The sequence below is a fragment of the Tupaia chinensis genome, unplaced genomic scaffold (genome assembly GCF_000334495.1).
Source record: "Tupaia chinensis unplaced genomic scaffold, TupChi_1.0 Scaffold148012_1, whole genome shotgun sequence".
In the NCBI taxonomy this organism is placed as follows: Eukaryota; Metazoa; Chordata; class Mammalia; order Scandentia; family Tupaiidae; genus Tupaia; species Tupaia belangeri.
This window is the reverse complement of record NW_006207862.1, coordinates 2,078,237-2,096,992: the sequence shown is the minus strand read 5'-3', so window position 1 is coordinate 2,096,992 and position 18,756 is coordinate 2,078,237. Positions and strand designations below refer to the sequence as shown.

General features: G+C 53.0%; 1 protein-coding gene across 1 annotated transcript in view; it reads right to left on the bottom strand.

Annotated features, from left to right (window-relative positions):
- SPOCK2 (SPARC (osteonectin), cwcv and kazal like domains proteoglycan 2) overlaps positions 1-18,756 on the bottom strand; it is a 30,579-nt gene that overhangs the window by 10,775 nt on the left and 1,048 nt on the right. Inside the window, exons 3-5 of the mRNA XM_006170095.3 lie at positions 1,326-1,334; positions 923-968; positions 595-709 (exon numbers count right to left, since the gene is read on the bottom strand). Coding sequence (XP_006170157.1) covers positions 595-709; positions 923-968; positions 1,326-1,334 — 170 coding nt within the window. The remainder of the gene's footprint in view (positions 1-594; positions 710-922; positions 969-1,325; positions 1,335-18,756) is intronic.

The following is an 18,756-nucleotide window of genomic DNA, read 5'->3' as shown; positions in this document are numbered from 1 at the left end:
TGTCAGAGTTGGAAGGAACTGCCAATGATCTGGTCCAACCTATCTGTCTTGGAGAGATGAATACCAAAGCCCGGACAGGAGATGTGACTTTCCCTGGTGCTCACTGTGCCGTCATTCTTACACCGCGTGGCTTCTTGCTCTCTCCTGGATGACTGGCTTCGGGGAAAGCCAGCTACCGTGTAATGAGGACACTTCAGCTTCCCTCTGAACAAGTCCCCATTACTAGGAACTGAGGCCTCCTGCCCACAGCCATGACAGTGGGCTTGGAAGTGGATCCTCCAGCCCTGACCAGTGTTTTGATTGTAATCTAACGACAGACCCTGAGCCAGAACCATCCAACAGAACCTCTTCTGGATTCCTGACCCTCAGAAACGGTGTGAGCTAATGCTGGGTCGTCGGGAAGATCATGACATACGTTTCTATGCAAAAATGCATCGTGCCTTTTCTGATCCAATGCATTATTGTTGTTTTGAGTCACTGTTTTGGGGTAATTTATTCATGGCCATAGACAGCTAATACATAGGAGAGGGTCAGCTGAGCCCTTGTGTTTTGAACAAATCCCTTCTAGGGTTTTCACCTCCCCAATCCCCTCACCTGTGCTCCAGCTTCTTGCGGCTGATACACATGGCCCGCTGGTAGCCCTGGGCGATGCACACCTTGTGGCGGCTGCATTTCACCTTCTGGCAGGGGTCCTTGGTGGTGTCCAGTGCTGCGGAGACACAGGGTCAGGACACAGGACAGCTGGGAGAACCTAGGAACCCCTAGTCCCACTTCTGAACTGGAAGGCCCCTCCCTCCAGCAGCTCTTGATAATCAGAGCTTCTGAGGTCCTAAGCAAGGATCCCCCACAGCCAAGGTCAGGACTTGCTCTCTGGACTCAAGTCTTCCTGGGTATCAGTGACCTTCTCTGGGAGGGGCATTACCTTCATCTCCTTGCTGATTGTCCTCCCAGCTCTTAATATAGTCATCCTAGAGAAGGACAGAGAAGGACAGGGAAGAAGGGACGGGCTCAGCTTCACATCTAAGAGCTGAGGTTCAACTTCAGGCCACGGAGAGGTGAGACCTGGGCCACTACTTCCCATGCAAATTGTCACCATCCTGGTGACTACCCAGATGTCTCCTGTCCACCCAGGCCCTGCCAGGTCCTTCCAATACTGCTATTGCCCTGAATCTCCACCCAGAATCCTTCTCAGTCTCTCCCCTGAGTTCTTCACTCCCCGATGCCATGCTGGATGCTGGCAAGGAAGAAGCTGGGGTGGGGATGCAGAGGGCCGGGGTGTGTGGGAGTGCACTCTGCAGAAGGACCATCCTTTGGGTAGTACTTACCTCCACCTCCTGGGGATCAGGAACGGCAGACGGCCATGGGAAATGGAACAGGGAAGAAGGGGAGAGAGATGGATATTTCAGTATGAGGCCCACCCTCAGACCATGTGATCCCAGGCCTCCCCCAGCCTCACCATGCAGTCATGGGTGTTGGGCAGCGGCCTTTGATAGCTACAGACTTCTGACCATAGAGACTGGAACCGGAGGCCAGTACTCCTATGCCAGCTCCCGGCCAGCCTCTGGAGCAGCAGGATTAGGGCCTGATGTACCCCTACCTCCACGCCCAGACCAGCCCCACCCCACCTCCACACCACATGTCTACCCAGGAACAGGGATCCTCATACCTGTGCCCTGGGCGTCCCAGAAACAGCACTCTCTCTTCTGCCAGGATCCGTTCCTCGGCAGTCCCCTCTCCTGACCTCCACCCTCCATGTCATACAGGGAGGGCTCGCTTGCTAAAGATCTGACTTTCTGCAGAGCTCAGGTGGCACAATGAGTGGAGGGAGGCCATGCCAATCACAATGGCTTCCCCAGTCACCACAGTCCCACTTCAAATTCTGAGTCTGAGGATCCTGCAAAGGCCCTGCAGAGTCACCCAGTCTTGCCTCTCCATGTGCGGGAAAAGTCAGAAAGCCCAGAGATAGGAAATGGCTGCCCGGGTCCTTCTGCTGCAGAACCTAGTCTCCCAGTGGTCAGCACAGACGCTCTCCTCATATACCACACTGCTTCAAGGCCTAAAGCACACAGGAGACCACCTCTCCCTGCTCCAGCTGCAAGACTTCTTCCCCCTGTCCCCTGCAGAGCAGAGACAGTTCCCAAAATCCAGCAAACAGCTCCCAGAGTGCTCCTGGGGGAAGCCTCCCAGACATGCAGGGAGAGGGCTTCTCGCTGCCAAGAAGCCAGCTGCCAGCCTCCTCTGTAATGGGCTCAGGAGGGGCGATGGGAGCTGGGGGCAGACAGCATGACAAACCTCCTTTGACTTCCCCTTGTCCTGAGTCTACCCACCCAAGGGCAGAGATGTGCAGAGGGAGGGGCCAGAAGCCATGCTGTGGGCCAGCAGTGGGTAGGGGCTAGATGCTTCGCTGTGTGGTTTGGGGGAAGATGGCATGGGGCCAGAAAGCATCCACATACAGCCGAAATGGGCACAAAGGAGATGCCCCTGAGGGCTTCGAAACTCTAAGGACAGGTTCCTGAAGACCTTCCAGAAGTTGGTAAGCAGCAAAACAGGCAAAGGGTTGCCCTCTCCTACGTGTGAATAGGGCTGGACCAGGTAACCCTAGAGGGCTTTCTCAAGATCCTCAAACTCTGGAGATTTGAAGGCCAGAGCCACACAGGCGGTGTCTCCACTGAGGTTGATGGATCATGTACAGGTGTGGACCAGTGTGTATGCTTCTGTGCATGTGTGTGCATTCACGTGGACCCAGGTGCACGCAGGCACACTCATGGGCATGTATGTATTATGCAGCCCATGGGTGTGCAGGTGTGCATGTGTATACACGTCTCCATTTGTGCGCATGTGCACATATGCATACACGTGTGTAGCAACAACGAGAAAACAAAGACACTCTGAGGCAGTTTACCCAGTACCAGATGGTTTTTATCCTGGAACGAAGTAACAAAACCCACTTCTGTGAGCAGCCTCCAGTTTTCACACTTGGGCGGGTGCTAAGGCCCTCCCTCAGGCTTGGCCTTCCTGCTATGGCACAGTGAGAAAGGGAGGGCACAAGGGAGAGTGGCCAAAGATGGGGAGAAGTGGGGAGGCACGAGAACAGCAGACTGCTCCCTGTCAGGGTCCCCTCGCGCTGGCTCTGTGCTGGCTCCTCTCTGTTGCTCTTGCTTTCGTACCCATCTTTTTGTTTCCTCTGTCTCTCCTCTATCTCTGGAACTTGCCTCTCTCCCTGCCCCTTCACTCTGCACACACCTGGCCCTCATATACACATCCAAGCAGCCAGTTCTGTAGCCCCTGGGCCTGGAGCAGGCAGGACGATGGCTGCAGGAGGGGCTTCTGGGAACCTGCACCCACCCAGTGCTCAGGGCTTGAGCTGAGCCCTCCTAGACTCCTAGGCAGAGGGGAGGCTGCAGACACCACTTTCCTCATTTGCTGGGGCCCAAGAAAGCTAGCTCAGATGCAGCCCTTATTCGGCAGAGACTCCTTAGGTAGAAGGGTCCTCTGCCCAGGTGCACCCCACCATGGATGGGAAACAGAGTGTGGCCAAGTAGCTAAAGCCTAGGTTACAAGAATTAGGGCAAAGTCAGGACCAGCAGATGGCGTAATGGCTACGTTGCTGGACTCCCATGTAGTTGATCATGGTTTGAGTCCTGGACCGGGTGACTTAAACTCACTCTGGGCGCGTGTGTGTGCGTGCCCAAGATCCCGAGAGGAGAAGGAAGGAAATGTCTCTTTGTCTCTTTCTGGCGAGCACAAGTGCCTTTTAGCAAAAACCTCTCCAAAAAAAAAGAAGAAGAAGAAGAAGAAGAAGAAGAAGAAGAAGAAGAAGAAGAAGAAGAAGAAGAAGAAGAAGAAGAAGAAGGAGGAGGAGAAGAAGAAGAAGAAGAATTGAGGCAAAGTGAAAACCAATCTCCATCAAGTCAGGGTCTTTTCATCTGCTCCCATCATTCCTTGGGACAGAAGTGAAGATAAGCTGGTAAAGAAGACGGGGCAGGAACAGCATATGGCGTAATGGTTATGTCACTGGACTCCCACATGACTGACTGCAGTTTAAGTCCTGGAATGGGGGGCTTGAAACTCACACTAGGTCGGGGTCCAAAATCCTGAGAGGAGAATGGAGGAGAAAGGATTGAGATGTGGCCATGCCCCCTGGGGGGTGATTTCTTGCTTTCTGTCTCTCTGGTGAGCGCATGCACTCTGTAGTAAGAATCTTTCTTATAAAAAGAAGAAGGAGAAGGAGAGGAGGAGGGGAAGAGGAAGAAGAAGAAGAGGAAGGAGAAGACAACGACAACGAAAGGGGCAATGGCTGCAACAAGACCCATGTGCCCCCATAACCTGCACTAGAACTGGGGCAGGGAAGGGGCCTGTGGTGCCTGCACCTGGCGCCCTGGCCCTGGGCATCTGCTGAAGGCTTTGGTGTCTGCTCGCTCCCACACTCAGCCCCGCCCCGCTGCCTTCACCTCCAACCAGGCCGTGAGCACAATATTTGGGACTCCATACAAAGTGGGTTCTAGCTGAGCTCTTTACCTCTCTGTGGCCACACTGCAGTGGACAGGGTCAGGGATGCCTGAGCGGTTTTGTGTCCCAAGACTGTGACTCCCAGGAGAGTGGAAACAGCCAGCCAGATTGGGGGCTGAGGAGAAGGCCCTGGAGTGCCCCGGCAAGCCCAGGACTGGCCTCACCAACACACCTAGGGCCACTGGGAGTTCAGCACTTGTCTCCTGCAACTGTTCAGAGGTGAAGGGAGATGGTGCCTGTGGGGTGCCCGGGCCAGGAAGCACTCAACACATCAAAGTTGGTAGAAGAGATTCCTGACTTCAGGAGGGTGAAATGGAGAAGGAATTGTGGAGAAAATGAGGAAAAGAGATGCCATGTGAGAAGCCCCTAAAAGGTAAAGAGAAAGACCTCCATAGGGAGAGCAAAGACCAGAGGATGTGAGGAGTGTTCGTCCCACCACTGGGGGTCTTGTGGGAGGGGTGGCGAGGAAGTGCTGTGGGCAGCACAGGAGTGGCCATTGTGGGAGCAAAGCCCAGGGACACACTTCAGGGGCCCTGAGGTAAGGTGTGGGCTGGCGCCATCTCTAGGCTGAAAAAGAGGTGTCCATTGGCAAGTGTGAATAGTGCCTTTCAATGCAGCGAGACTATTTACAGACCCCAAGTGGACTCATTAGCAGTTGTGAAAAGTGGTCCGGTAAGGGAATAGGAAACTCAGCTCCTCTCTGGCTTTGCTACCAATTACATTCCACCTGAAAAGCAGGGACTTGAAGGAGCCCATCCCCAGTGCTCTGGAGCAGGGGTGGGTCAGGCCACGGGCAAGAGGGGTCGCAGGCTGAGATCCAAAGTCCAGGCTAAAGGAAGAGCACGTCTATTTTAAGTGTTAGTACCACCAGCTATGACCGTGGAGCCGACGGGTGAGAAAAACTTCTGGAATGTACAAACAGGCCATGGTTTGTATCGAATGGAGCTTTAAAGTAAGTCCTAAGTGTTTTGTTTCTTTGTCTTTTTGTTGTTGTTAAATTGTCAGAGGGCATGTGCCAGAGAGAGACAGAGAGAGGGGGAGAAAACATCCCCCAGTGGGGCATAGTCACACTGCAACCCCTTTGCCTCCGTTTTTCTATCCTGTCAGGATTACAGGCACATATGCACCGTGCCCTGCATGTTTTTCAAGCTGCTGGAGCTGGGGATTTGAACCGTGGTTGCCTATGGGGGATCCAGCTCTCTTAACCACTAGCGACAGGATTGATATCTCTCCGAGTATGTTTACGTCTGTCTTCTTTTATCTTCATAATCCTGTAAAGTAGGCAGAGCCAATAGGAGCAACACCATGAAAAAAGAGAAAACTGAGGCTCAGAAAGAGTGACTGTCCAAGAGTCACAAGACAGATGTAGAGCTGGACCAGGACTCCCCATGCCCAGTCCCATTCTCTAGGTCCCAGGGTCTCTCTCAGTAAGAGAGGAGCTGTGTACTGCCCCGGGAAGGGGCAGGGGTCTGCCCCAACCTCGTCCATTGTGGGTCTCCAGGCAAGTCACTTCCTGTCTGTGCCTATGCGCCCCAGCGATGCCTGAACAGAACCTCCCCACGACTTTTAACCGTCTGATGGCCAAGTGCCACCTGAGACCCCTGGAATCTCACGAGTAGGGCTTAGCTCTGGTTAAGCTTCTGCACTGGTTCTAAGTGGGTAGCCAGAGTGAGACCACCACGGTCATTCCAGCTCCCAATTTGTTTTTGAAGTTTGTTTGTTTCTTACCTGAGCAAGAAAGACAGAAAGACGGAAAGACAGCATCCCGCCAACCCAGGCCAATCTGTGGCAGCTGGGTCCCACATGACCAACAGTGCCATTCAAGTTCCACATCCATGACTTGAGAAACGTGCATGTGCATGTGCGTGTGTGCGTGTGTCCAAGGCCCTGAAAGGAGGGTGAAACGGAGAAGGAACGTGTGTGACCAACTCTGACGAGGGGTGGGGGAAGTGTGCTTTCTCCCTCCCACCCTCTGGGAGCAGATGTGCCCTCTAGCAAAATTTAAAAAAAAAAAAAGAAAAAAGCACTCCCAATGGGATCTTGACACTGATCCACCCCAGCCACAGCTGGACCTGGGTCATGCGCACACATGTGCCCAACATACTCAGGGAGGTCTGGGTACTCAGGGATGTCTCTGTTCTTGCGCCTGAAACCTTCCGCCGTGGATCAGCCTCACAGGGCATTGTGTGGACCACTGCACCACCACCCGGCCCTGGCTCTGCATAAAGTCCAGTACCTTCTTTATGCTCTCTGGTTTCTTCACCTCTAACACGGGGCTCAGGGATGAAAAGGAGCAGCTATTCTGCCTCCCTCGAGGGCGCACACCGTGGAGAAACACACTCACTTGTCCATTTCTTGCCAGTCTCCTGACTTTCAGCTCCAGGTCTTTCTTTTAGGGCAAATACTATGCCGCCCTGTGCAATCTGAAGACCCTGCCCAGTCTTTATCTGCTGCTTATCCTGTCCCTTCAACCTCCTGAGCCTCTCTAGCCTGCCCTCTCCTATCTTTATGCCCACTGGCCTACTGTACCAGCTCTGGCCTGAATTCTGGCAGCGCCTCCCATCCATATTCCACACTGCCACAGCTGCAGTGATCTTTCTAGAATACAATTTTGATCATGTTTCTCCCTTCTTAAACCCTCCTCTAGGGGCCACAGGTGGTGTGGTAGTTAAGGCACTGGACTTCACATAGCCAACTGTGGTCCAAGTTCCAGACCCACTGGCTTGAAACGCACGCAGGGCACATGTGCTTGCATGCACAAAATCCCAAGAGGAAAATGGAGAAGGGACTGTGACGTGACCATCCCCCCTGAGAGGCGACTTCTCACTTTCTCTGTCTTTCTCTCCAATGAGTACATATGTCCTATAGCAAAAACCTAAAAACAAACAAAACTAAATAAAAAGAAAAGAAAAATCCTTCTCTGAATATGCAGTTTTCTCTCATTTGGAAAAAAAGAAGTGGGTGGGAGGGAAGGATTCATACTACAGGGTAGGAATACAGAGAAATTTGGCATCTTTCTGCCTTTTCCCCAAGTTTCCAAAATTTCTATAATAAACATGTATTACTTTTGTAATGAAAGAAAAAATAAAATAAACATTATGTATTTTTAAAACGTTTGGTGGTATTGGTGGTACTGCACCAGTAGTCTAGCGGTTAGGGAAGCCGGATCAAACTTGGTCAACCACAGTTCAAATCCCAGCCCCAGTGTCATGAAAAATGCACTAGGCATGTGTGCATGTGAAGGCCCAAATCTCTACAGGGTGGAGAAATGGAAGGGTTTGTGCCATGACTATGCCCCATAGAGCTGCTCTCATTCCCTCTGTCTCTCTCTCCTGTGTGTACATGGACTCTGTCAGTTAATAACACTTTTCTTCAGTTATGATTGAGCACGTGCATGTGCAAGTGAGAGTGAGGGGGAAGCACCTTCCATGGGGTCTGGTCACATTGTGACCCTCTTCCTCCAAGTCCTCCAGCCCGTCAGATCATGGGCACTCATGTGTGTGCCTAGCATGTTTCAGGCTGACTGGCTTGGAGATTCAAACCACCGTTGCCATGCAGGACCCAGCTGCTGCTGCTGCTGCTACTGCCTCTTCTTCTTCTTCTTTTTTTTTTTAAGATTTATTTAATTGTATTTGGTTTTTTTTTTTTCTTTTTCATTTGACCAGAGAGAGAAAAAGAAAGGGAAAGGGAGAAGGCAAATCACCAGGTCCAAGACTTGAACTACAGTCAGCCCTGTGGGAGTCCAGTGCCATAACCATCATGCCAGCTGCTGGCCCCTTCTTTTCATTTGCTTTAGAGAGTGTGCACTTAAAGTTTGGAAGTAGGAGAGTGATAGAGACAGAGAGAAAGGGAGAGAGCACCCCGTCAGGGGGGATGGCCATGTCACAGTCCCTTCTCCATTCTTACCTTGGGATTTGGGGCAAATACATGTGTTCAGTGTGTCTCTCAAGCCACTAGGTCTAGGACCCGAACCGGGCAGTTGCCCATGTGGGATTCAGTCACCTTAACCACCATACCACGGCAGGCCCTGACCCAGCTTTCCTTGAGCAGGGCCTTGCTGCAGTGCCAAGGAGCCGGCCCATACAATTATTATATTTTAAAAGTCACTTACTGGTTTCCCTGTCACCTATAGAAGAAAGTCCATCTTCTCTTGATCAGTTCCTGGCTACTCCAGTAATCTGCCTGCCAGTGGGTGTTTTGGCAAGGCCAGCCCTTGGCACAGCCTTCTCCACCTAGAATGAGAGCGCACGCCCAGTCCCAGAACTCTACTTGTCTTTCCAAGCCAGGCACCACCTTCCCTAACCCCGTCCATGTCTAGTCTATTGCAAAGTCTATTATTGCTCCAGTTACTCTGCTCTCTACTTAGATGGACAGTGCCTGACGGCAGAGACCACCCCTCACCCAGCAGATAGTAGTAACACTGCTAACAGTAGCTCCTATCTTCACAGCAATTGCCATGTCGGAAGCCTTAGGCTAAGCATTTTACTTTGGTTGGCTTATTTACTCCTCATGACAGCCCTAAGAGAATGTATTGTTATTCCCATTTCTCAGGTGATAAAACTGAGGCTCCAAGAAAGTTAAATGACTTGTGCATGATCACATAGCAATTGCATGGCAGAATGCTGGCTCCCAGAACTGTGATTCCACAACCCCTTCCCTTAATCAGGACTCCACGAATGTGAGCTAATGAAGAAAGTCCCTGGTCAGGGCTGGAATCCTGAGGGCTGATCCTAGCCACCAGTGTTTTCTTCTGCCACACCAGCTCTGCTTCATCCCCTAGGCAGGGATTCTTACAGCCAAGAGAGAAGGCACTGGCAGTGGAGGGGGAAGACACCTGGGGCCTCCCCTTCTCCAGGCACTTTCCAGAAACCCCTTCCCTGCTCCTGGTTCTGCTGTTTTGGAGCTAACCCATCTCTTGCTTTGATCTCTGCGGCTCAGCTCGGTTGCCATGGAGACGGGGCCCACTGCGCCAAGCTGGAGGAGAGCTACTGGTGAGTGCGCAGGCCTAGCTGGGCTTAGGGGGCACATGCTGGGTGTTTCCAAGCCCTGTTTACTTCCTGTCATTTTAATTAGCACCCAAATCACCCGTTCACTTCACAGCTTGAATTAACCCAATCTCTCCCAACTTCTCCATCTGCTGGGGAAGACAAGAGAAAGGCAGCCCTCTAAGACCCTGGTTATTGGTGGAAAAAAACCCACCCTGGGCAAATCCCCACCCTCCTCTTTGTAACTCAGTGTGATCGGGAGACTGGTGTTGCCCTGTTTTTGTCCCCCACCTCCCACTCCCACTCCCCACATGGAATCAGGGCGTTGAGTTTCCAGTTGGCCTTGCCACTGACTGCCAGCAAGAGTCACTTGCCCTTGACAGACTCCACTTCCTTGTCTATAAAGTAAGGATGACCCTTCACCATCCTCTCTGAGCTGCAGAGACCCAGGGTGATAACAGCTCAGAGAACATTTGTAAACCATGAAGTTCTACATTTGCCATCCCCCTTGATTTGCAGTTTCTTGTTCAGAATTTTCAGTTACCTGCAATCAATTAGGGTAGGAAAATAGGTGAGTACAGTCCAGTAAGGTATTCTGAGAGAGACTGAGAGATCACATTCATTCAACTGTTTTAAAAAATAGGTTATTTATTTATTATTTTCAAATTTTGCTACTGGGCCCTTGTACTCACCGAGAGAGAAAGAGGGAAAGTGAGAAAGCAAGTTACCAGGTCCGGACCTTGAACTGTGGTTGGCCATATGGGAATCCAGTGCCTCAACCACCACACCACCTGCTGGCCCCCTTTGAAACTTGATTATTTTTAATTTTGCTGGGAGGAGGTGTGCACTCACCAGAGAGAGATGGAGAGGAGAAAGCAAACCCCTTCCCCTCCCCATGGGCAGTGATCACATCACAATCCCTTCTCCCCCATTTCTCCATCCTGTCAAGATTTTTGTGCATGCATGCACAGGTGCCTGGCATGTTTTTCAAGCTGCAGAGGCCAGGATTCAAACTGTACAGTTGCCAATATGGGATCTGGTTCCCTTAACCACCAGGTCATGGATCTGGCCTATTGTTGTTCATCTCTTACTGTGCCTCATTATAAACTGAACTTTATCACAGCATGTATGTCTAGAAAAATACACAGTATACAGGGGGGGTTGTACCATCCACAGTTGTGGGTGTCCACTGAGGGTCTTGGAACTTATTCCCTGTGGATAAAGTAAGTCTACCATATAGACTTCTGACAGTGACTCCAAATGAGGATACAGAGCCAGAGGCACATTGACAGACGGAAAAAAACAAGTTCACCATGAGATTTTAAAGAAACCACAACTTTTATAATCCTGTTACAGCATTTCTTCTTTTTTTGGAGAGGGTTTATTTGTGTTGTTTTTTGGGTTTTTTGTTTGTTTGTTTGTTTATTTGTTTTTTTTTTTTTTTTTTGGTATAGGGAATGTGTGCTCGCCAGAAAGACAGAGAAAGACAGAGGGACAGAAAGCGAGAAATCACCCCCAGGGGGGATGGCCACACCACAATCCCTTCTCCTACATTCTCCTCTCGGGATTTTGGGCATGCATGTACACGCGCCTGGCATGAGTTTAAGTCATTGGGGCCGGGTCGAACCGCATTCGACTACATGGAAGTCCAGCAAAATAGCCATTACGCTAACTGCTGGTCCCCATTTCTTCATTTTTTTAATAGGTCAAGAATCTTGAAAAATGAGGGGCCAGCAGATGTAATGGTTACATCACTGGACTAGACCCGCAGTTTGAGTCTTAGAGCTTGAAACTCACACTGGGTGCATATGCATGCATGCCCAAAATCCTGAGAGGAGAATGGAGAAGGGACTGTGGCATGGTCCTCCCCCCAGGGGGGTGATTTCTCACTTTCTGTCTCTCTGGCGAGTACACACACCCTATAGCAAAATTTTCTCCATAAATAAAAATGAAAGAGTGCCAGGTCTCACTCAAACTCTGAGAGGCCCTGCACCTGGCATTATTTTCATCTCACATCTTAAGCAAAGGAGATTGTGATGGAACTCAGTGTCCACAGGGAAGGCCCAGGAGTGGGAGAGATTTGGGGCTGGGGCCTCTTCTCACCCTCTCTGGAAACAGCTGCAGAAGCACAGAGACAGGTGGGACCAGCAGTTGGTGTAATGGCTATGTTGCTGAACTCCCATGTAACTGATCGCGGTTTGAGTCCCAGACCCAGTGGCTTAAACTCATGCTGGGCATGTATGCGTGTGTGCCCAAGATCCCGAAAGGAGAATGGAGGAGAAGGGATTGTGGCATGACCATCCCCCCTGGGGTGTGATTTCTTGCTTTCTGTCTCTCTGTCTCTTTGTCTTTCTGGCGAGCACACGCGCCCTATAGCAAAAACCTCTCCAAAAAAAGCAGCACAGAGACAGGGATAGAGAAAGGATGGAGGGGACATGTGCCCCCCCATGGGGGGTGGGGGCTCCTTCTGAGCTTAGAGCCCACATGTCCACCTCAGGCCTAGGCAGAGGCACCTTGAGGAGGCAATGGCTTCTGGGAGGAGAGGCCACAGGGCGAGGCGGGAAGGGGGCCAGTCACTAAACGTCTGCTTCTCTCGCAGGAGGCAGCAGAGGCTGTGTGTTAGGCCTGAAGGAGACAGCCATCTGGGAGACTCCCACCTCCTCTCCCTTTGGAGGAATTTCCTTGGAGGGCAAAAATGTGCTTATCAAACTCCCTGCATGCCAGGAGCATGCCTGGGCTCAGGTATGCCCGAGCCAACACCCACCTGACACAGGGTCTGACCTCTCCATATTCCAGGGCCATCTCAACTGTACCCCAAGTCATGCTTTCTGCTCCAGACAGCAGCCCCAGCAGGCCAGAAGGGACAGAAGACAGGGGAGAAGTGTGAGGGACTTGGGGCTCTGTTCTGAGCTACCTCAGTTTCTCTTCTGGAACACGGATGGGGGTTCAGGATTTCAATCCTGGAGATCTCCGAGGAAGGCCCAGAGACTGGAGCTGAAGGAACAAGGGCACGGGGTGTGGTGGAGCACTAGGCTACAAGGGAGACAGGTCTCAGGTGCTTGCCCTGCTCTGTGCCTGTTTCTGACCCTGTAAATGTGGGGGCTCAGCTTACACCTGAGAGCCTAGGTCTCCGTGGTTCGGCTGCCCCAGCTCTTCCAAACTGAGAACTTTGAGGGGAGCCTAACAATGTCAGCCTCTTCACAGCCTCAGCCTGTGCCAGTCTGAGTGGAGAGGGATGGAGACAGAACCTCCATCTAGGCAGAGAAAGACATGGGGCAGGCCTGGCTTGCATTCGTGCTGAGTGCAGCTTCAACCTCTGCTGAGGAGCCGGGGCAGCAGGCTCTGCCTTGGGAGAGTCTGATGCTGGCCTGTTCTGTGGGCGCTAAGGTGGAGGCTGGGCACAGGCACAGGCCCACAGACACAGACTGGAAGGCCAGGGAGGCTGAAGACAATCTTCTGTATGTCATCATTTACTCCCTTATCCTACAAATGAACCATAAGATGTCAGCTCAGACCAGAACCCAGCCCCCCTTAACCCTGGAAAGACTGACCCCATAGGGCTGCCACCTGGGTGAGAGCATGGGTTGGATGAGATCCTTTCTGGTCTCCCCAGTCCATGGCACACGTACTTACAATGAGCACCTACTGTGTGCACAAACACCCCGTGTAGTGCTCTGGGGATGGGCTGTAAGGCTCCCAAGGCCAGCTATTCCCAGAACCCATCCTCCAGCACTTAGGATGGGAGGAATGTGACAAACACTCTACACAAATACCAGCAGGAGGGCTCTTGAGATACAAGCCCACAGTAAGCGATGCCATGAGGCGGCACCCTGCATGTGCCAAGTAAGTTTATGGCCAGTCAATGCTCTGGGAACCCCGAGAAAGGGGTTCTTGCTGCAGCAGCCCAGGCTGAGCAAGACAGACGGTTTGTGTGCCAGTGCAGCTTCAACCTCTGCTGAGGAGCCGGGGCAGCAGGCTCTGCCTTGGGAGAGTCTGATGCTGGCCTGTTCTGTGGGCGCTAAGGTGGAGGCTGGGCACAGGCACAGGCCCACAGACACAGACTGGAAGGCCAGGGAGGCTGAAGACAATCTTCTGTATGTCATCATTTACTCCCTTATCCTACAAATGAACCATAAGATGTCAGCTCAGACCAGAACCCAACCCCCTTAACCCTGGAAAGACTGACCCCATAGAGCTGCCACCTGGGTGAGAGCATGGGTTGGATGAGATCCTTTCTGGTCTCCCCAGTCCATGGCACACGTACTTACAATGAGCACCTACTGTGTGCACAAACACCCCGTGTAGTGCTCTGGGGATGGGCTGTAAGGCTCCCAAGGCCAGCTATTCCCAGAACCCATCCTCCAGCACTTAGGATGGGAGGAATGTGACAAACACTACACAAATACCAGCAGGAGGGCTCTTGAGATCCAAGCCCACAGTAAGCGATGCCATGAGGCGGCACCCTGCATGTGCCAAGTAAGTTTATGGCCAGTCAATGCTCTGGGAACCCCGAGAAAGGGGTTCTTGCTGCAGCAGCCCAGGCTGAGCAAGACAGACGGTTTGTGTGCCCCCAGCTTGGTGTCTGCCCCGTACCCTGTTAGGCTTCATTTTGCAGGCTTCTCGGTTTCTAGCTAATACATACCCTATCCTCCTCTGGTCACAGGACTTCCTCAGGAGGAAAGTTTTTTCCGCAACCCAAAGACTGCCCAGCCTGTGGCAGGGGTGGGGCAGGACAGGAGGTATCTGTGGGTGCAGGGGCTGCTGACAGGCTTTCAGACCATCTTCCCAGAGTCACAGAATGCTAAAGGCTTTGTAGGTTATTTTGTTTAGTCTGCCCATTAAATCCCCGGGAAAATCAAGGCCCAGAAAGGTGAACTGGCTGCCCAAGGTCACATAGCTGGTTCTGTCCTCTCTCTGGGAAGACAGCAGAGTACTCTCCCTGGGCCATTGTGGTTCAGGTAGTATAGCTCTTCTGGGCCTCCATGCAGCCTTGGACTTTCTGAAGAATGGAGTAGGGGGCAGCTTTCTCCCCTGCTCAGACTGCTGGGCGCCTGGAGGCAGCAAAGAGCTTCTTCTCTCCTTTTCCTCCCAGGCTTAGTGTCATGCTGCATGTGTGAGTCCCGTCCCATGCTGACACCGCTGTGGGAGATGGCAGCTCCTCCAGTGGGAGAGGGGTTAGAAACCAGAGTGGAGAAGGAGGTCAAGGAAGTACTCATCCTCCCTTCCCCCATCCCAGTTCTGGAATCCATTCTGACCCACTTTGGGGTTCTTCTCACACACCCACACGGATCCACAAACATCTGTGCAAGCTCATCCCCACACTTGCACTGGTTTAGGTGTTGGGGTGGGGAGGAGGAGGGGAGACATAGAGAGCCCCTGTGGCCCTAGTACTTGCTACCGGCTTACTTGGTGTTCATAAACATGAGGATCACATGTTGCCAACAGGCCGTAACATCCCTGCGCCAGCCCCGGGGAGCGCCGTGGAGTCTCAGGCATGGGGGCAGCTGCTCAGAGCTGCAGTGAATGAGTGAATTAGTGAACACATGGTCACGTCGCTCTCATGGATACGTAGGCACGTGTGGGCTAGCCCCAGAAATGGCGATCCCCCGGGTGGGAATTCAAGGGGAGCGGAGTGCTATCTGAAATGGCTGCCCTAGCCCGCTGGCAAGGTGCCTCCACGCATCTGCAGTGTCTCAGCCCCCAGTCTGAAAGGGAGGCTCCGGGGATTATGTGATGTGTCTGGCCATTCAGTGGCAGAGCCAGACCCTGACCCCCAGTACACTGCACCCCTACTCTACTGGATGGAGGGCTGACAGTGGAATGCTGCTGGTCCTCCTGTGGAGCAGCCTGATGGCAGATTGCTGAGGACACTGGGGGGGGGAGGGGACTTTGGCCCACCTCCTGGGAGGGGCTGCTCCTGCCCAGAGCACCCTTGGAGGCTGATATGACACGAGCCAGGGCCAACTTTGTTCTCTGACTTTATTCTTCAGTCCCTTCCTTCTCACTTTCACTAAGCATTCAACCCAGAGTTCCCTGAAAAGCAAAGCTGAGTCAGACAATCAGGATTCAAATCCTGGCTCTGTCTGTTACAAGCTATTTGACCCCTGGGTAAGTTTCTCAACTTCACTGTCTCGGTTTCTTTGACCGTAAAACACATAATGTAACCAGAACTACCTCCCAGTTGCTGAGGGGCACAGGAGACAAAGCATGGAAAGGAAGTGCTCACTGCAGGGCCTGGCAGAGCAAGTGCTCCCTGCAACCCATGAGTCACCGTGTCCTAGCTGCGTGCCCCCTGGGTGCCGGCACTGTGCTAGACACTCACAAGTACAATTACCATGGAAGTGGAGTACAAAGCAGAGAAGGGCCGAGGGGAAAGAGAACAGTCAGTTCTCCCTTGCCAAGCTCTTTGGAGCCTGTCCTAAAGAGTGCTGCGTAATGGGCCTGTCTCCTCTCCAGCGTCCATCTCTGCAAGGCCCCGGATGCTCTGTTCCAAAGACTTGCAGTCAACTCCCACCCAGCTGTGCAGGGAGAAGGGTGTTCACAGGTGAGCAGGGTTCCGAAAGCCCAGGACTGCCCAGGGACAGCACAGCAATCTCCCCATCTTCTCTGCCATGAGGTCCCTCCTGCCTGGCAGCAGGGCACAGGCATTAGAAGAGATCTTCCCAGGCACACGATGCCCTGTGCCCAGAGGAGAGGAGGATTACTCAGCTGGTAAATCCTGCCTTCCCTATAATCCCAGTGCTCAGAGAAAGAATGCAAAGCTGAACTCCTCCTAGCCAGCTCTGGCCAGTTCCAAATGGAGTAACTCCCCAAGCATTCTTCCTCCTCCTTGTTCTCTGACCGCTTGGACATAAGTGCCTCCATCTTCCTGCGCAGTCTGTCAGCACCATCTAATGAGACATTTCTCTCACCCACACTTCCCGACTCCCTCAATCCTCTTCCCCAAGAATAGCCTCTCCTCCTGCTTGCCTCCCTTCTACCAGGGCAAACTGGGGACTCTTAGCCATTTTTTGGTTGTGACTGAGCAAGGTTCTAGCAAACCCTTAGGGGTTCCAAAGAAACTCCTCTTTCTGTGAGAAAGTGCACATTTTCCATTTTCCAAAGAGCTGAAAATGGTCCAGAGGACTTCAAAGAGTTTGTGAGAAAATGGGAACAAAAGTGAAAGTTTATCGTGGTGCAAAAGCTTTGAAGTCCATACGTACATAGTTTTTTCATACTATACATTTTTCATGAACTTTTTAAAAACCCCAACCCAACACACACACACACACACACACACACACACACACACACACACCTGAGAACTGCTGTGCCCATGTGGAGGGCCTTAAGGCCTTAGGGTGGGAAGTAAAGTCTCTTGGCACAGGAGGGATGAGTAGTAGACACTGGGCACCTGTATACAGTCTGGGCACCGCACAACTCCAGGGGGCGCCATTCACATCATGGCAACCCTACAGTTATGCAATGCAGTGACTGAGCTAGCAGCCTCCCTTCTGCCTTTCTGCAGAAGCTGCCAGCAGATCCCCAGGGCCAGGCCCTCCTGCCCAGCCTTCTTTGCCCCACATCACTCTTCGACCCAGTTGCCCTGCAGCCATGGCTACCTTAAATGAGTTTTAGAGAAAAACTGCCCTACAAAGGCCTGAGACTACTCAAATCAATCAATTCGTGCCCTACAGCTTTCTGAGAATCTCACAGGGCAAGTCCTGGATTTAAACTCTAGTGCCTTTCTTCTGATGAGCATGGGGGAAGGGGGAGTGGCTGGCACCAGTACAGGGAGACAGGTGGGCAGCCCTGTGCCATGGGGTCAAGCAGTAAGTCATTTACTCTCGCCTACAGAGTTGGCTATTGGAAGCAGGTGGAGGAAGGACGGTGGGGAGGAATTTTTTTTTATTTTTAAACCTTTACTGTTCGGATTAAGCATTTCTTTTTCTCTCTGACCTTCACTGGTCCCATTCTGGCAGATCAAACAGCCAGTGAGTCCGAGGGAGGCCTGGACCAGTGACACATAGAATCCGGATGGGCCAGCCTGTGGCCGCCCCCTCACTGCTGCGGCCAGGCTGCTGCCCAGGCAGCGGCAGGAGACTGCAGCTAATCTGTGCCCGCCTGCAGGTGCCTCCGGGAGGCCTTGCCAGGGCTCCAGGCGCCCTCGGCTGGACCAACCGTGGGTGGGGCAAAGATGGAGGAGACCGACAGCTCACTTGGAGCACGGCCATTCAGCCTGGGATGTGGCTGCGTGTGGTTCCTCCCTCCCTCTGGGAATTTTACAACCTGCCAGTTTGACTTTGGGGAGGCACAGTCACTTGTCTCTCAGTAACAAAAAGATCCCTATCGCGCCTCTCCCAACATTTGGCTGGATACCATGTAAAGCGTGTGTGTTTTAAACAAATTTCTAAGGAACTCGGGGATGCGCACGGTGTATGAGAACATGGGAAAGGTCTCGGCGGGCCGCGTTGTACTAGATGGGTCTGATGGGGAGTCTGGGGAATGAGTTGGGAAAACTGGGTCTTGGAAGGGGCTTTCTGGGAGGTGGGTCTCAGATCGCCAGGACCAGTCTTGCACGCGGGCCCACCCCCCTAACCCCCAGGGCTCTGGGGCCCAGCCCCGCCCTCTGGCCCCCGGACCTCACCCTCTAGGCCAGGAGGAAGGACCGGCCCTGCTGGGAACCGCCTCCGATTTCCCCTCAGATCTACAGGTGCCAGTAAACAAAGTGCTGCAGCGACGCCGGCGGGTCCGCAGCCGCCTCCCCGCCCCCACGCGAAGTTCCGCCCAAGGTTAAGCCGCGGTTTGGACCGGCACCGGCCGGGAGACCCCAGACCCAGCTTCTGGCCTCGAGGGTCAGCTTCTCAAGCCCACCGGGTTACGGAGTCTTCCTTGCGGTTCCAAGCCGCTCCCCTGGCTGTGGGCTGGGCTCCCCTGGGGCAGGCTGGTCCAGGAAAACCAGCCTCGGTTCGCACTCGCGCCCCTCCACATGGGGACTCGGACCTGTCCCGGACCTGGTGGCCGTGGGCATTTGTTTTCACCGCCGTCGCCCGCCCCCCATGCTGGACACTCCTGCCACCATCTCACCTTTGGAGGGCTGTTAAGTGCCCCCAACTCAAAGGCCCAGCCACGGCCACGTCCCGGTCCCGTCCTCCCCTCGAGCCCAAGGAGGGAAGAGGGCACCTCGCGAGGCGAAGCTGGCTTCCCGCGGGCCCCACCCAGACCTGCCGCTTCTGCAGGGCCCCGTATGTGCCGCCTGCCGCATCCACCCGCCGGCCACGCC